We start from the raw sequence: 17277 nt of genomic DNA, 5'->3' as shown, positions 1-17277 counted from the left end.
CTGGATTAACGGGTCACAATGAGATGTATTTTTATTATATTAGACTTTTTGGTGCAATTCTGTCACTATAATTAAATTTAAATCTTTTTTTTCAGTGTGGTGACATCGGTCTCAGTGATCATGGACACCGGAAACAAAAAAAACACGATCTTCACAGACGCGGTAGGAAAACCCCAATCGAAACCGTCCAACCCTTCGGAACTCGCTAGTCCCATCGACCTACTAAACCCCGATCGTTACGAGTTCTACACTTTTGACGATAACGGCGATCTAGTGAAACGTCTGATGTCCTTAGAGGAGATCAAAAGTATCATCGCCACCGGAGACAACGAAGATTTCGACCTGGACTCGTTCACCTCCCAAGGGTTTCTACCGGAGAAACGGGTCAGTGACGTGGTGAACAACGTCCAAAACGTCCTCAAGGAAGAAATGGAAATCTTAAAAGACCCAATAGCCAAACCGATATTCGATACACCGGACGTGAGCGACTCTTGGAGCATGATTCTACCGGCGGTTTTCGGTAACTCCGGAGAGGACATTAAGCCGGAGAAACCGGTGGTGGCTGTCACCCCTGACACATTCCTAGTAGAACCGGCGACTACTACCAAAAAACCTTTGATGGTGACTCCGATTTATTACAGCAGCACTTCATTAACATCGGCGGCGCCAAAACCTTCGTTGGACGTGGAAATTATATCCAACAGTGGTTCAAACAATTACGAAAAAACTACAACGACTGAAACGCCCACGAGACCCCCGATAGTTCATTCGACTCCTCCTCCATTTATTAGAGATAGCACCACATCGAAGGCAACAGCAAAACCGAATATATTCGGATTGCCTCCCCATATGGATCCTGACCATTTAAGTGACTATAGGAGGACAACTAGTTTGCCTAGACCAAGCACACTAGCTGGATCCAATATATTTGGATTCCCCACTAAGACTGATGATAAAATAGTCGAGTCGAAACCGGTGACAAACATATTAGGCTTCCCCGAGTCTAGTGAGCAGAGCAGCACGTTGAAAGTGACTAAGAAGCCATCGGGAGTGGTTACTTTGGGCGTTCCAGCACCTACAGAAGAAATTATGACGACTCATTCAAGCCAAAGCACAATATCTGGATATCAGGAGCAAATGTCCAGTAAGGAGCCTCTTTTCACCCTGATGGGACTCACCAAGTCTCCTGGATTAGTAACGACTCCCGAAGCAACAGGTTTTACGCAAATAATGACGTCTAGGCCAAGCAAAAGACCTGCTAGTTCCAGCTTCACTTCTTCAATAACTACTTCTCGGCCAAGTCAAGGACCCACCACTTCAACTGCAAGTTTCACTTCTTCACCTGAAGCATCAACAACTACTGTTAGGCCCAGTAAAAGACCTGCTACTTTAAGTTCAAGCTTCACTGCCTCATCTGAAGCATCACTATCAACTACTTTTGGACCAAGTAGAAGACCTGCCACGTCAGGTTCTTCAAGCTTCACTTCTTCACTTGTATCAACTACTTCTGCTCCCACTAAAAGACCTGCTACGTCAAGTTTTTCTTCTCCTTCTACAGTATTCACAAGTGAAACTTCTTCCCTGGCACCGTCAGTTCCATCTTCGACCCTATCAGGATCTGCGGTATCAAAGATAAGCGTTTCTCCTCACCTAGGCACCTCTAGTGTGGTACTTTCCGAAGCCACCACTTCTAAGCCGTCCACGTGGGTTCCGACTGCCGAAGATTCTCAACTGTTTAGCATATTTAAAGAAGTTTTGTCCCAGGGAGTGACCACTGAGAAAATCAGAAGAACTACTGTGACTGATAGAGTAACTACTTTGCCTCCAATCCTGAATTCTTTGAGCGAGAACCAGAAACTGTCCGCCTCCGAGCTTTTGGATCAGCTGCTCCTCACCACGAACATTTACGAAATTAATACTGAGCTCGCTAAGCAGAACTTTACCGGTGAAGCTTTGACAACTACTACAGAAAGCGAGCGGGACTCTTATTCACCCACCACCGACATCACTTTGATACAGAGCATCGAGCAATTGCTCTCACAGGCTGTGGGGGACGTACAGGCAATCGTAAACTTGACCACCGAGCAACCACCTTTGGGCAAAGAAAGCGAACCGCTAGAAGCTGATATTACCACAAGCAACACTGACATTGACTTAATTTCTACTACTTTAAATGATGAAACCACTTCTAGTCAAGTGGATATGGATGAAAACTATTTAAATACTGAAACGACTGTGGTGCCTACTACCACGGAGTCTGCTACAGTTTACTATGTGATTAGGAGGGAGCCCAGTACTGCTGCAACAAATTTAATTAATGCCACTTTGGTCAGTAAGCCTGCTAAAGCTGACTTAACTTTGGAACAAGAAGTTTTAGCAGAGGAGTTAAAACAGTTTACTGCCACAGACCAGAACATTACTCCGACGGAGCCGCTGCCAGAAAAAACTGAAACAGTGGAAGTGGTTTTGAATTCCACTACAGAGAGTGCTACCGAGGTTACTACCCAAGAAGAGCTCACAACTGTTCAAGAGGAAACAACCACTGCTACTACTGAAACACTTCTGCCTTCAACCGATACCGAGGAGAACTTGATCATTCAGAGCACCACTAAAGCGGAAACCATCAAAAACGGCCCTAGGCCCTCCATAGTGATCAATGTAAACCCCAACGGAACAATCGTTACGGAAAATGGAAAACTGGTGGCGAACAAGACGACTACTAACTCCACCCAGCAAGATCATGCTTGGACTCTGGTTTCGACTGTGGCTCCCCAACAAAACCCACCTCCATCGACTCAACAATATCCAGTTGAAAAACCCGCTGCCCCAGTGGACCTGGTGCCGAAACCCATGCAAGGATTCGGTTTGGAAGACACCACTTCCACCCTGGACGTGGACGTTCACCAATTCATCCAGTTGTGTAACGAGTTGGCGTTCGGGTTCTGGAAAACGGTCACGACCGGTTTGAGTTCGGCCAGAAGTATTTTTGTGTCACCTTTTGCTGCCACTTCTATGCTGGCCATGGTGTTCTTGGGGGCGAAAGGGGCCACGTCGGAGGAAATGAACGAGATCTTAAAGTTGGACGATATGGTCACTTTTAATCCCCATTTGACGTTTAAGGGTGTAAGTGAGTCAATCGTGGCTGAGCCCAAGAGTGGGGTGGCCACCACCGTGATGATCCGTGAGTTGTTTAGTGATAGAAGCAAAGGGAAACTGTTGGATTTTTATAAGAATCGCGTGAAGGCTTTCTACGACGGGTACGTGGAGGAGGTGAGCTATAGGGAGATCGGAGATGTGATCAGACGAAGATCGAACCTGCTGGTGAAGAAGTACTCCGGGGGGAAGTACCAGCAATTTATTAAGGATTCTTTGGTGGTGGCCAGGGCGCCACTGAGCGGAGTTGCCATTAACATTTTTGAGGTAAGCGACGGTTCTTGTGGGTCAATACATTACGTGGGTTGTTTTCCAGACTGACTGCTCGGAAACTTCGAGGGAAGGCAGGGATGGCGAGATGCACTTTATCGTGTATCCCTCGATAAAGCAGCGCCGCCTGGTGCCGATTCCAGCGGTCGTGTATAAAACTGGATTTTTGGCTGGCTACGAGCCGAGTCTGGATGCTACCGCTGTAGCTGTTGGCCATAAGGATCAAACTGTTAGCACCATCTTTGTGGTGCCGGGGCAACAAGGGATTTCCAGTTCCGGGGATGGGTTGATCCGCTTGGAAAAGAGGCTTGTGGAAAGTTCTTTTAAAAAAGGTAAGGAGTTTTTGTTGGTAGGGTTTTTGGAGGTAGAGTTGATGGTGAAGACGTGGGATTTAAGTATTTAGGAGAGTTCTGGTTGGGATATTTGTTGTTGTAATTGTTCACTTGAGAATACTGTCATGATATAATTAGAATATTGTTAAAAGAAGCTTGGTGGAAGAAAGGTCATTTCGTATCCTATAATTTGACTTATTAATGATTTTTGTAGGTCCAAAACTCTCTGAGTTAGAGACAATTTTGTCAGCCAAAGTCCAAGAGTCACTAAATTTAAAAATTTGGAACGCACTTTGCAATACTAAGATTTTCTCAGTCCACTGAAAAACTATTTAATAATTGCGAAACGGTTGTACTTACGAGAATACTTGTAAAATCTTTTTGGTAAAGAAACCCATCAGATTTCAAATGATACTATAATGAATTAAATCCTTTTATAAGTTTTGACAATATTTGGACTTTTGTAAAGCCTTTGACAATATCAAGATTATTTCAATTAACAGAAAAACGACCCAATAATTATTAAACGGTTAAGTTTTCAAGAAAACTTGTAAGAACCTTTTCGGTGAAGAAATTCATCAGCTTTTAAATGAAACTAATATTAATAGAATCTTTTCATGAGTTTTTACAATATTTGGATTTTTGTAAAGCCTTTGACAATGTCAAGATTTTTTCAATCCATATAGAAAACGACCCAATAAATCCCAAATTATTAACTTTTCAAGGAAACTTCTAAAAACCATTTTGGTAAAGAAATTCATTAGCTTTCAAATGAAACCAACACCGATAAAATCCTTTTATAAGTTTTGACAATATTTGGATTTTTGTAAAGCCTTTGACAAGATCATGATTTTTTCAATTCATGGAAAAACGCCCCAATAAATGCAAAAAGGTTAAATTTTCAGTGAAACTTGTAAGGACCTTTTTGATAAACAAACTCATGGGCTTTCAAATGAAACTAAAATTAATAACATCAAACGGAAAAACGACCCAATAACATCAAAACGGTTAAATTTGCAGGAAAACTTATAAGACCGTTTTTGCTAACGAATTTTATCGGCTTTCCAATTACAATAAGACCAAGAAAATCCTTACATGAGTTTTCACAATATTTAGATTCTTGTACAGTACCCAACTAAATATGCCAATAATAACTGAATATATTTCCTTTCTAGGTGCTTGGTCTAGATTACTTCGCTCGTTAATCCCACGGCCAGGCCTAGAAGTCCAAATTCCCAGATTCTCCCATCGTTCGGTTATTAATGCCACCACCACCCTGCAACGGATGGGCCTACACGAGCTTTTTAACCCGGATAGTGCCGATCTCAGGGGGTTAAACGGGGTGGCGAACGAGCTCCATTTGGCCGACGTGTTGCAAATCAACAAATTCACCACTTGCGGAGATGTTAAGGGTGACGATGCGCATCATTCTGAGGTTTATCCCGCCACCACCATGAGAGCCAGGTAAGTGGGAGATTAAATACAACGTAAAGGATAAAGACAGAAAAATAAAATAGAACTTGTAATGATGCAAAATTTCGATATTCTACGCCAAGAGAAAGCGGTATTTTTGTCTGGAAAAGTGGACAAATGGCAAATTGCAAGGTTTACTTCAATGGGAGGCCAGGGATAACTGTTTTCCCAATAGACCTGAACCAAACCAGGGCAGTAACGAGGGCTAAATACCTTTAAAAGAAAAGACTTTTGAATGAATTTAAATTTCTGAAAAATTGTTATTAAATAATTCTAAAATCTTAAGAGTTTTGGAAATAATGGCATTATTGGTATGGTTTCATTTGAAAGTAATCACACGCTATTTGTAAAATATGGATTTGTGCAAGGGACAGAGGTCTCGCACCACCACGTATTTCCCTTATAATTATCACAATTTTTGTATTTAAATTGAAACAATTGGTGACGATTTCTCTGATCACGCATAAAACGTTAATAATACAATTTTAATATAAACCTGGATGATAAATAGTACAAACACTTAATAAAACTTTTTATACTATTCAAAAAGAATTGTAGCTAAGTTTAAAAGAAATGTTAAGATATTTTTGAGAACACGAGGAAAATAGAAGAAATTTAATTAATTGTATTATGAAATTTGCAATTTATTCTCCAACTCCTATACAAATCCATTTGCATAAAACTGCACGTTAAATTTTTGCACTTAAAACTGCAATTTGCATTTCACTCAAAACTCTTGGAAATTTCTGTCCGTTTTTAGTACAATTTCAATAAAAATCTAAATAGTACATAATTTGATTAGAGCTTTGTACTGTTCAAAAAAATTGTACTAAAACCGTCTTGTGAGTGGCCAGGCGCCTCGCACCACCACGCAATTTCTTCAGGTATCACATATTTTTACATTTAAATTGGAAAACTTGGACATTTCTTAGTGATGTTCTCTCCAGATGTTTTTTTTTAAATAAGTGAATTCATTAAACGACTAGTATAAGTTCAACGAGTAAGACATATATGGGGACGTGAGATTTGTACATGCAGTATTATACCATAGTAGCATATGTATAGTAGTATTATACATACCTCTTTCTTAGAAACATTATTATCTATTTATAATCTTTTTATCTTTATCATATGCCATATGGTATTTTGTAGTATAAATACTGGTTTATTTTTATTGTATATATATATGGGACTTATTGCTTAATATACAGAACACGAAAGTTTGGAAATATTTATCAACAAAATATTTATACACATGAACAAATTATTTATTTATCAAAAGTTATATATTCTTTGTATATATAATTATTCATATACAATTTTCTGTCATTTATATTTTTTAAGTTGTACCAGAGTTGAACATATGAGTCAACCATGTATTTACGGATACAGGCTAACGCTTTGGTTCATATTCAAAGGACATTCAAATAAATCGTGTTTGAATTTGAGTAAATGCGCGATACTCTCGTAATTGAATCTCGACTTCTTTTTACCGTTCTCTTTTAAAACCGTTTATTTTAAAAATACATATGTCACTCCAGAACTGCCTTAAAAAAGAAGTTTGTTTTTTTGAATCAAAATCTTTTTTTACAGCAATATTTTTGAAGGAGTTTACGGCATATTGATGTTTAATTTTTCGTCATAATTTAAAGGTCGTCATCATTACTAGAAGAATCGTCTTCAACGTATTCACAATATCCTGATCTCTTATTCAAATGTCAATTTCAGAGTCACTTCCTGTAATCCACGAACTAAATAAAGCAAATACTATAATATGTATTTCTAATATTTGTCGACTAAGCAATTTTATGTCATTTAATTCATTTTGTAGGTGTTTTTAAAGCAAAGTGCCAAAAAAAAAAATTGATTCATCATCTTGTTCTTCTGTAGCCAATTCTTCAGGGAACAACATAATGTTTTCCGTGATTTTTTTATAAGGTTTTGACTTACATATTACGTTTATACTTTTAATATTATATACGTTTTATGGCTTGGATATAATGTTGATCCATATAGGCTGTATTAGGATTCTTTATATTGTATTTAGGATTGTTGTATTTAGAACTTGTATTAGGATTATTATACATAACACAGATTTGACTGTCATCACTTTTAAGGTCTACTAGATGGCCTGGGGCAATATCTAATACCATCAGAGCTTTTGGAGGTAAATATAATTCTTCTAATTTCTTTGAACCATTCACGAAAGAAGTCTTTTGTTATCCAATCTTTTTTGCCCTTTATACTGATTACTGATTTATTTGGTCATTTGATACTGCACACACTGGTGGCCAAAGGTAGATTGACAAATTCCATTTTTATGGCTATAAAAAACCGTTTAATTATTCAGTCTCTGAGTTTTATGCGTTGGTTTCTGTTGATTTGACTTTCCTTACTATTAGTTTTGAAAAATATTCACAATGCCACGTGTTATAACTTTATCGATCGATATTAAGATGCGAATAATCGACGATTACCGAAAAGGGTAATCGTCGATGAAGCAGGCGGATATTGCTCGAAAATTTTCTCTTTTGAGGGCAACAGTAAGTCAAATAATAAAAAACTTTAACCTCCGTGGAAGTGTTGTTCCTCTAAAAAAAACTGACCGACCAAAGAAGACCACTAGTCGTGTTGACGAATTAATTTTGAAAAAAGCAAAACTTGACCCATTCGCAACTTCAAAAGAAATCAAGCTGTATTTGGAAGAAGAAGGTGTGGGTTCAGTTAGTTGTCGTACCATTAGCAGGAGACTTCAATATAGTGATTTAAAAACAAGACGCCCTGCAAAGAAATCACTGCTAAGTTTAAAAAAAACGTACGGGCGCGATTGAGCTTTGCTCGAGAACATAGTCACTGGACAGTCTCCGAATGAAAAAAGGTTATTTTTAGTGATGAACCAAAGTTCAATTTGATTAATTCGGATGGCAAAAGATATGTTAGGCGTCCTGTAAACCAAAGGTATGATCCCAAATTAATATACGGTGTCCACAGTCAAGCATGAAGGTGGTTCGGTGATGGTGTGGGGGTATTTTTTGGGCTATGGGATAGAAGGCACGATGGATCGTTTCATGTATAAAGACATACTGCAGGATGTTATGGTACCTTACGCTAATGAAGTTATGCCACTCAACCACTACTTTCAACATAATAACGATCCGAAACACGCATCCAAGGTCGTTAAGCAATGGTTGACCCAAGAAAAAATTAATGTTATCAAATGGTCGTCACAGTCACCGGACCTAAATCCGATCGAGAACATTTGGGATTACATTGATCGTCACATCCGATGTAAAAATTTCAAAAATAAACAAGAACTTTTTGAAGCTTTGAAGGCATGCTGGATATCCATTGACGCGTCTTATATTGACAATTTAATTAGGTCAGTGCCCAAAAGGTTGGTGGAAGTGAGAAGAAATAGAGGCTATGCAACGCATTTTTGAATAAAACCCTTTAAATTTTCTATACTTATTTTTATTTTAGTAAGCTTTGAATTTGTCAATTTAATTTTTGCCACTTGAAAATTGTTTTTTTTTTATAAAATTGGGTATTACGAATAAATAGTTTAAATATAATTAAACATTACAAATAGGCTCCGTTGTTTTTTAATCAGGTACTGTTCCACCTAATTTATCATTTCCTAAACCGTGATATAAACAAATTTGAAAAATAAGTAGTTGTCAATCTACTTTTGGCCACCAGTGTCTACGAATAAGACAAGTCAGGAGAAAGAAATAATCCTATGATAATCCTAACTAACTTATTTAAAAGAGTAAAACTATTATAAAAAAAAACCTAATTACACACATATAAATTTTAGAAACTATAATAATCACAAAAGTACCAACAAACAAAGTACAGACACTGACTAGGCAGGAGTGACTTTCAGCATGTTGCTAAATTCCTTGATACCATAGACGACAGAACTTATAATAAGCTGTTTTAGTCTATTTTTAAATATATTGAAGTTAACTATTCGTTTTAAGGAAGCAGGCAGTTGATTAAATAAGCTAATTCCTTCATAAAAGGGGGTCTTTTTAAAATAAACAATGTAACATTATATTTATTAAAATCACTTACTTTGGACAAATGTTCTTGATTTTTAAATGTGTACAACAATATTTTAAATATATAAATTTCGGGCATTGTTAAAATATTATATTTCAAACCAAAAATCAGTCTCATAAATCTTTTCTGGAATACAAATACCCTCTGTGCCTCTGATCTATTACCCCAAACAGTAACATGTGAAGTCAAGAGAGGGTACACTATTCCATAGTACACACTCAGTAGACCCTTCATTCCTAAATGCCTTTTAAGGCAAGTAAACATTGAAAAATACAGCCTAGGTAGTTTGCTACATATCTCGTCAATTTGAGAAAAAAAAGATAGGTCTATATAAGATACAAGAATAAAAGAATTACTAAAAGCTCTTGGTTCTGCTGATTTTCCAACGTCAAGCAACTGTAATAACTTATGATTTGATGAACGCTAGAGTTTTAACTGGCAATACCCACCAAAATAGTCCACTTTCGTTTGCATTGTAAATTTAATCATGTTAATTATTAAATTTACAAAGGCTTAAACGACTCCACAGCGTCAGCATTGCTTGAAAGAATTTCCCCTGTAATAGTTTACTATAACAAATAACAAAGCCTTATAACAAATCTTTCTTTAAATTTTTGCAAACATCTACTGCTTGCCTTAAAGACAAAATCAGCAAACTTGTCAAATGTCCATGAACAAGTAAAAAAAAATTATTTTATTAATTTTTTAGATCACTAATAACTCAAAATAAACTAAATTAACAAAGAAAAATAATAAGTTTCTAAATAAAAATTTAACAGATAGACTGACATATCTTCGATAGAATGCACAACTTACCTTTAGCCCTTTCCTGCACAAACCAAGTGTACAATGCTTTTTCCTTTGCCGGCTTGCTTTTTTTCTAAATTTTAATCTTCAGCTGCATAATTTCACATATGTCTGAAACTGTCGATTTTCCAATACTAAATTTACTGGCAACTGATCTAACACTTTTCCCTAAATCCACCAATTTAATTATATCACGCTTTTGTTGCAAATTTAACCTTACGTATTTCCGTTTCCACATTTTTTGCTCTCGTAAGCCTTCCACCCCGAATTCGGGGCTATTCTGTGATAAAATCTCACCGCCAAATACGCTCGGGTTATGACTTTTGAAAAGATGTGTCCCGAAAGATGTGAGGTTACACCTGTATTAGTATATCCTTTTTTTACGCTTAATTCGTGTTTTTATTTTGACTTTCCCGTTAAAAAACTTCATATATTTAATTTCGTATTTCAGGTCCTCGCGCAGGTTAAGATTCCCCAGTTCCGACCAATCGGAAGAACCGCGGGACTACCAAAGGGCGTTCCACGACCCTTTGCACGACCCGACGTTACTCGATTTGCCTTTGTCCCTTAGGCCCCGACAGGCGAGGATACCCGAGGTGCCCCGACTACGGTTCGACCGGCCCTTTTTGTACTTTGTCCGCCATAATCCCACCGGGTTGATTTTGCACATGGGCCGGTTTAATCCCCGTCTGTTGCCCTGAATGGACTTATGATATATTTTTTTTATTTAAAATAAGACTGTAACATATATATATGCGTACTTAATTTATAGTTGTAGTAAGGGAAAAATGCTGTTTTTTTTTCGTTGGGGGGGAGATCAGACGGACTGATCAGGTTCCAGGAAGTTTCTTTAGTTAATAAATTAAGTTAAGTAAGTTTTAAATTAATTATTATTGTTAATAAGGGGATAACCTTAGCCAAAAGTGATGCTAACAGCTTTCGAGGTTAATTGGTTGAGAAGATTGATTACACATGTGATTTTGTACAAATGATAGAAATTAATGTTAAATCAAAATTTTTTAATGATTTCAGTATTATGTGGAATAAGTGTAATTTATTTTTAATAAATTCCTAAAAAAAAGTAGCTACATGTTTTTTTTTTATCAAAGGACTATGATTAAATTTATGATCAAATATTATGGCCTCTGGGCCAGCTGGTAAGAATACAAAAATGAATGAGAAGTCTAAAAATATAAATAAATAAGAAATAAAAAATTTTGAGCAGATTGGTTGCACTGGTTTATAACCTTCATTTTTTGAAATAAAAACCCCATATTAATTAAAAATATATTTATTTGTCCATACATCACACTATATTCAAATATTAAAATATATCGTACGTTTAAACAAAAAAAAACACTTACAAATCCACCTGGAGAATATAATTTATTAACTTACATTATACTTGTACGGCAAAAGCCTTTTCCCTTTTTTAATGCTTTTAATAAGTTAATATCTCCTATTTCAACTTGGTTTAACATTGGTGCACATTCTGACAAAATTTCATTAAGAATTTAGTAAAAATTACTCACAAATTCTTTGATGTCAGAACAACTTTAGATGCTATTCCAATTTCTACTTTGAAATAACTATTTCCTTCGGATCAGCTTTTCAGCTTTACTTCATTTATTTTATATAGGTATATTTGAATTACGGCAGTTATACTGCCGTCCTAAGAAAGAAGGTCGTTCTATCTGACAATTTTATCAAAATTAGGTTTATACAATATTTAGGATTGATATAAAATTTTCTACCTATTGCACTAGAAACAATAGTCGTATATTGCAAATTAATGGCTAAAATTTCCTTATGAAATTTGTCATAACTGCAACAAGTTTCCACGGTTCCTAGTGAATCTTGTCGGATCTAGCTAATGCTAAGAAAAACTGTCATATTCGCACATATACGTCTGTTCCTTTTAGGACTAGTAAAACAAAAAAAAATTAGTGTCCTTATTAAGTTCGTATATGGCAGATACTAACAAAAATTGTCGTATATTACAATTTCGCCGTAAGCTCGCGAATGTGCAAACAATATAACCTAAATTTGTGTGCCTTGTTTGATAATAAAGCAGTCTTATTCTTCGAGAAATATTGACGATAAATAGATAAAGATAAGTAGTTTTTTGTTTATTTATGGTAAAAAGTGTTTCAAATCTAAAAACTTGCTACTACTAACTAGAACTTGTTTTAATTTGTTGTGCTAATTTCACTGTGTATTTTGTTGTTTGTATATTTTATAATTGTATTAAATTTAGTACTGAAAAGTATGAAAAATTAGTCTCGGGTCTAAGCCTCTAATACGTTGTTTCATCATTTTAGCATGAATAGCAGAACTCAAAAAATCATGCAACTTGCCACAAAATCTACCATGGAAAAAAATGAGCTAACTAGTTCGTTGAAATCATTTGCTAATTTTTCGGAAGATTGTGATGATTCTGATAAAGACCGAGACTTTGTCGTATCAGACTTTGAAAAGGACGCGGATTTAGTCAGTAGTTCATCGGAAGATGACATAAATGAATTCTTAGATTTAGAAGAAGACGACCTTCCTTTGTCCATCTTAAAAGAAAGAGACACTCCAAAAGAAATTAAAAAAATGCTAGATACTATGATTGAAGAAGTTTCAAAAAATTTGGATGGTGCTGTTTATACAAAAAAGGTACAATTAAGAAAAGGAGAAAGTATGATACTTCTCCTGCAACACGAAAAAAAAATAGACTTAACAAAAATATTCATCTGTAAAAGAAAACTGTGGTGAAAAGTGTACAAAGAAATGTATTACAAAAATCGGTATGCAACGGCAGAATCAGGAATATTGGGACTTGGGACGAAAAAGAAAGGCGAGCCTTTATATTGCATAAAACTAGCACCACTGGTGTTAAAAGAAGATCAATCATTTTAGCTGCTGAAGGATCCCGAAGAAATAGATCTGTTTAGTATAATTTACCTGATGAGAATGGCTGCAATCAAAAATTTTGCAAAAAATTTTTTTTGCCAACATTAGGATATGAACTAAAAAATGACCGTGTTCTTAGAAATGTTACTTTAATAAATGAAAGGACATCTATTGCTCCAAAACCAGATAATAGAGGTAGAAAATAAATTTGATGAAACATTGATTGAACAACATGTTGAAAGCTTTCAACCCACAATTTCGCATTACAGACGGGAGCACGCCCCACTACGAAGATACTTGCCAAGCGATATTACAATAAGGGCAATGCATCAAGATTTTTTATTGAAGCTTAATGCTAAAATTTCTTATGAAATGTATAGAAAAGTTGTTGCCAAAATGAATATATCGTTTTCAAATTTAGGTCATGAGGAGTGTTTTGACTGTGAATCATTTAGATTACATTGTATCTCGACCAAACATGAAAAAGAAAATATCTGCCAAACTTGTGAAATATGTACATCATTCAAGAAACATCAAGATGCATATCGGAAAGCAAGGGAGAAGTATAAACAGGATAGTGCTGCGAAAGACGGTTTATACTTTTTAGCTGATCTCTAGGAGGTACCTTTCAATTTAAAATTAAATAATTATTTTTTTTACTGTTACAGGTTATATTGCTTCCTAGATGCGAAATGTTTAAAGAAATTATGTTTACGCCGAGAGTTATTGCATTCAAAGAAACATTTGTGCCAATAGGGAAATCCTAGGAAAAACCGTTTGCCTTTATTTGGCATGAAGGTGTATCGGGAAGATCCAGAGATGACATTATTTCAACTTTTTATAATTTTTTATTAGCCGTGAGAGATGCTCCAAATGTGACCACATGGCTGGGCAACTGTGCGGTCCAAAATAAAAACTGGGGATTATTTTCTTTTTTAACATATATAATTAATTCGAACGAAATCAACCTAAAAACTTTGAATTTAAAATATTTTCAGCCTGGGCACACTTTTATGTCTGGTGATGCTTTTCATCATCAAGTTGAATTAGCCTTAAAAAGATAAAAAAAAAGTGTATGGTTTCAAAGATTTCAGCAAATGTGTTACTTTAGCTAATTCAAAAAAGGTAATTGTCAAAGAAATGAATATAAACAATTTTTATACTTTTTCGGATTTAACCTCCCAATATAAACTAAAGAAAATTAACCCCAAACCCTATTTACAAGATATGGTTTTGGTTCAGTTCGAAAGAGGAAAAAGATCTTTGAATTATAAAACATCTTTTTTAGAAGATTTTCAGTCCTTGAATTACCTATTAGCCAAATATGAAACAGGGCCCTTACCTCACCCTAATGAAAAAATCTGTGAGAGGGGTATATCCAGAGAAAGAAAAAGTAACATTTGAACTAAAATTCAAGGGTTGAATCCAGAAAATCGTTCTGGGAAAATCTCGTAGAAGCTGAAACAGAAGTAGCTCTATAGTCGAAATTATACCCATTTGTAGTTACGTCATCCAGGTGAGAAAAATGGAGAGAGGTGTATATACTTTGTATATACTTTCATTCCCAAAAAATTTAAAAAAATCTTGTAGTATTTATTGTATTATTAACAAACTTAACAACTAACAAATATTATTATAATTAATCATAAATAATGGGACATAAATAACAAGTCCGAAACGGAATTGCACTTCAAATTGAGAATGTGATAGAGCGAGCCGCAGATGCAACAAAATTGAGCACAACAACGATCGCAAATATAAAGAAGAATGGGATAAAATCAGATCAGGATTACGCTGCTCATATATTTTCCGAGCAAAAGACCGCAAAAACCAAATCTACAACATATTTAAAAAGTAGAATTCGGCACGAGCAGTATACGTAACAAAACCGAGCTTACAAAAATTGTGAATAATGGTATAAAATTATTTTAACTCACTGGGAAAAAATTAAATACTGACAATTTAATTTACTTGTTCATGAAAAAAAATGCTGCTTGAAGGAATATGTTAACACATTAAAATGAAAATACCATTCCAAAAAATAAAACATACAAACTCAAAAAAAACACGCCATATTGCATTACCAAGTTAATGAAATTGCAACGATATGATTGAATACTTAAACGACGATCATAAAATAAAATTTGCTAGAACAAAAAAAGCTTCATCAATTTCGTCAGTATTGTCAGAGTCAGAACTGAAATCAGAGATATTGTCTTCGTCATCGTCGTCTTCGTCAGTCGTAATCACAAGTGGCAGAATGTCATAGGCATCACACACTTGTATTGCCTCCCAAGCCTTTTCAATTACCTTTTCTGTATGAAAAACATATTTTTGCCAATGATCTATAGAAATTTCGTTTATTACCCTTTCCCATGTAGTCAGAACTTCTGAAGGTGACCCCTTAAAATTGGAAATATATTGATCATATTTTCGTTTACATTCCGACCATGCCATTTCAATTGCATTAAACTGGCAATGATATGGTGGCAGTCGCAAAATTTTGTGTCCTAAAGGTTTAACATATTCATCAAGGAAGTACTTTTTTTCACTAGGGCAGTTTCTGCGTGCAATACTCCATATTTTATCTTTCATGGCTTTTTCTAAGAACCCAATATTCTTTTTCTTCAACCATTCGGTCAGTCTCTGCTTTGTCCAAGATTTTCTCGGGATTTCTTCTAATAAACTAGAATGGGAACTTGCATTGTCCATGATTATAAATGACTTTGGGGGATAAAGATTTGGAACCAGCTGAGTTTTAAACCAGTTTTCGAAGTTTTTCCTGTTCATATTGTCATGATAATCTCCCGTCTTTAATCCACTCTTGAATATTAAATTGGACCCTTGATGAAGCCATCTTTGGTTCTGGCGTGGACCACGATATAACGATGACCTTAAAAATAAAAGATAATTCAATTCTCTTCTTTTAGAAATCATTCTTCCAGAACATAAATTTAATATAATTAATAAGTAATGTTCCATGCACATACGAGTAGTGTATGGAGTTAAATTCCCTCATATTGTCTTAGAGAGAAATTATACGAAAATATGAAATTATGAAGTTAGAGGGCCCTTACAAGGGCAATAGTTTTTATTCAAAAAAAAAATCTAAAAAAAAAAACAGATAATTTTTACCTTCACTGTTTTTCCTTGAATCCGTGTGCTTGGTGTCATCTCGTCAAAAAAAACTGGAGTAAAACCTTCCGGACCTACATTTCTATTTTTGATATACTCCCTTAAAAAATTGATTCTTTTATGAACAATATTTGGCAAGTCCATCAAATATTTTCTGTTATTTGATTTTTTCCACTTCAAGCCTATACTATTGATCCATCTTCTTAAGGAGTCAATGGAAAACTCAAAATATTCAATTTCTTCCCTGAACTTTTCTCTTATTGTTGCCAATGTTACATTATTCTTTTCTGGCGTACATAGAATAAATTGTGTCCCAAATTCTATGTTGTAATTTTGGTTTTTGCTGTCTTTTGCTTGGAAGATATACGGGCTGCGTAATCCTGATCTGATTTTATCCCATTCTTCTTTATATTTGCGATCGTTGTTGTGCTCAATTTTGTTGCATCTGCGGCTCGCTGTATCACATTTTCAATTTGAAGTGCGATTCCGTTTCGGACCTTTTCCAGTTGAAAAAAAGCCAATATATTTAAAATCATCAGCTGCGATTGTTCATTATACCTATTATATCTTTTTTTAGGCATTATCTAATACTTTTCGAAATAACTTTCAAGAACAAGTTGGCAAACCAATATTTTTGATTGACAGTGACGGATATTTCACATAACCTAGTATATAAAAGATGAATAATCATCAGACACCAATTTTTTTCAAAAGTTTGTTGTCGCCGCTGTTTGGAATATGCTAAACAAAGATAAACAAAAATGACGTCATTAATGGGTTCAAATGGGTATAATTTCGACTTTAGATTGACTTTTTTTGTAATAAAATAATTATGTTATTTTTAAAGGCTTAATAAAAAATTTTGACAGATACGATTGTTTTTCTTAGCAATTATAACTAAAATTATCTAGAAGAAATGGCGCATCTGACTTATCCTAACTGTAAGTTTTTAAACATATTCCACATAATTTAAAAAAAATATACTTCTTAAGTACCTATTTCATTTTATAACTTTAAATAATGTGACTAAAATAGTACAAAAAAAAATTATATTTTTAAAAAAATCACCCTCGTGTAAAAATATAAAAAGTGCAAATACTACCTTCTTTCTTAGGACGGCAGTATATATGCTTAAAAATTGCTT

The 17277-nt window shown here is 35.0% G+C and overlaps 1 protein-coding gene and 1 long non-coding RNA gene across 3 annotated transcripts in view; one reads left to right on the top strand and one right to left on the bottom strand.

Annotated features, from left to right (window-relative positions):
- Positions 1-11184, top strand: part of LOC126736526 (mucin-5AC) — a 31940-nt gene extending 20756 nt beyond the window's left edge. For both annotated transcript variants that reach the window (XM_050440914.1, XM_050440915.1), the window contains exons 3-6: positions 96-3420; positions 3470-3755; positions 4931-5219; positions 10552-11184. In XM_050440914.1, the coding sequence (XP_050296871.1) occupies positions 96-3420; positions 3470-3755; positions 4931-5219; positions 10552-10801 (4150 nt within the window). In that variant the 3' untranslated portion in view covers positions 10802-11184. The remainder of the gene's footprint in view (positions 1-95; positions 3421-3469; positions 3756-4930; positions 5220-10551) is intronic.
- A 191-nt stretch (positions 11185-11375) lies between these two features.
- Positions 11376-16889, bottom strand: LOC126736782 (uncharacterized). Its single transcript, XR_007660771.1, has 2 exons — positions 16134-16889; positions 11376-15891 (listed from the first exon to the last, which is right to left on the bottom strand). It is a non-coding gene; the product is annotated as an uncharacterized LOC126736782 (long non-coding RNA).
- Between the last annotated feature and the right edge of the window lie 388 nt (positions 16890-17277).

This window comes from Anthonomus grandis, chromosome 5, assembly GCF_022605725.1.
Source record: "Anthonomus grandis grandis chromosome 5, icAntGran1.3, whole genome shotgun sequence".
NCBI lineage: Eukaryota > Metazoa > Arthropoda > Insecta > Coleoptera > Curculionidae > Anthonomus > Anthonomus grandis.
Note: the sequence above shows the minus strand (reverse complement) of the source record. Positions and strands in the feature narration are given on the sequence as shown.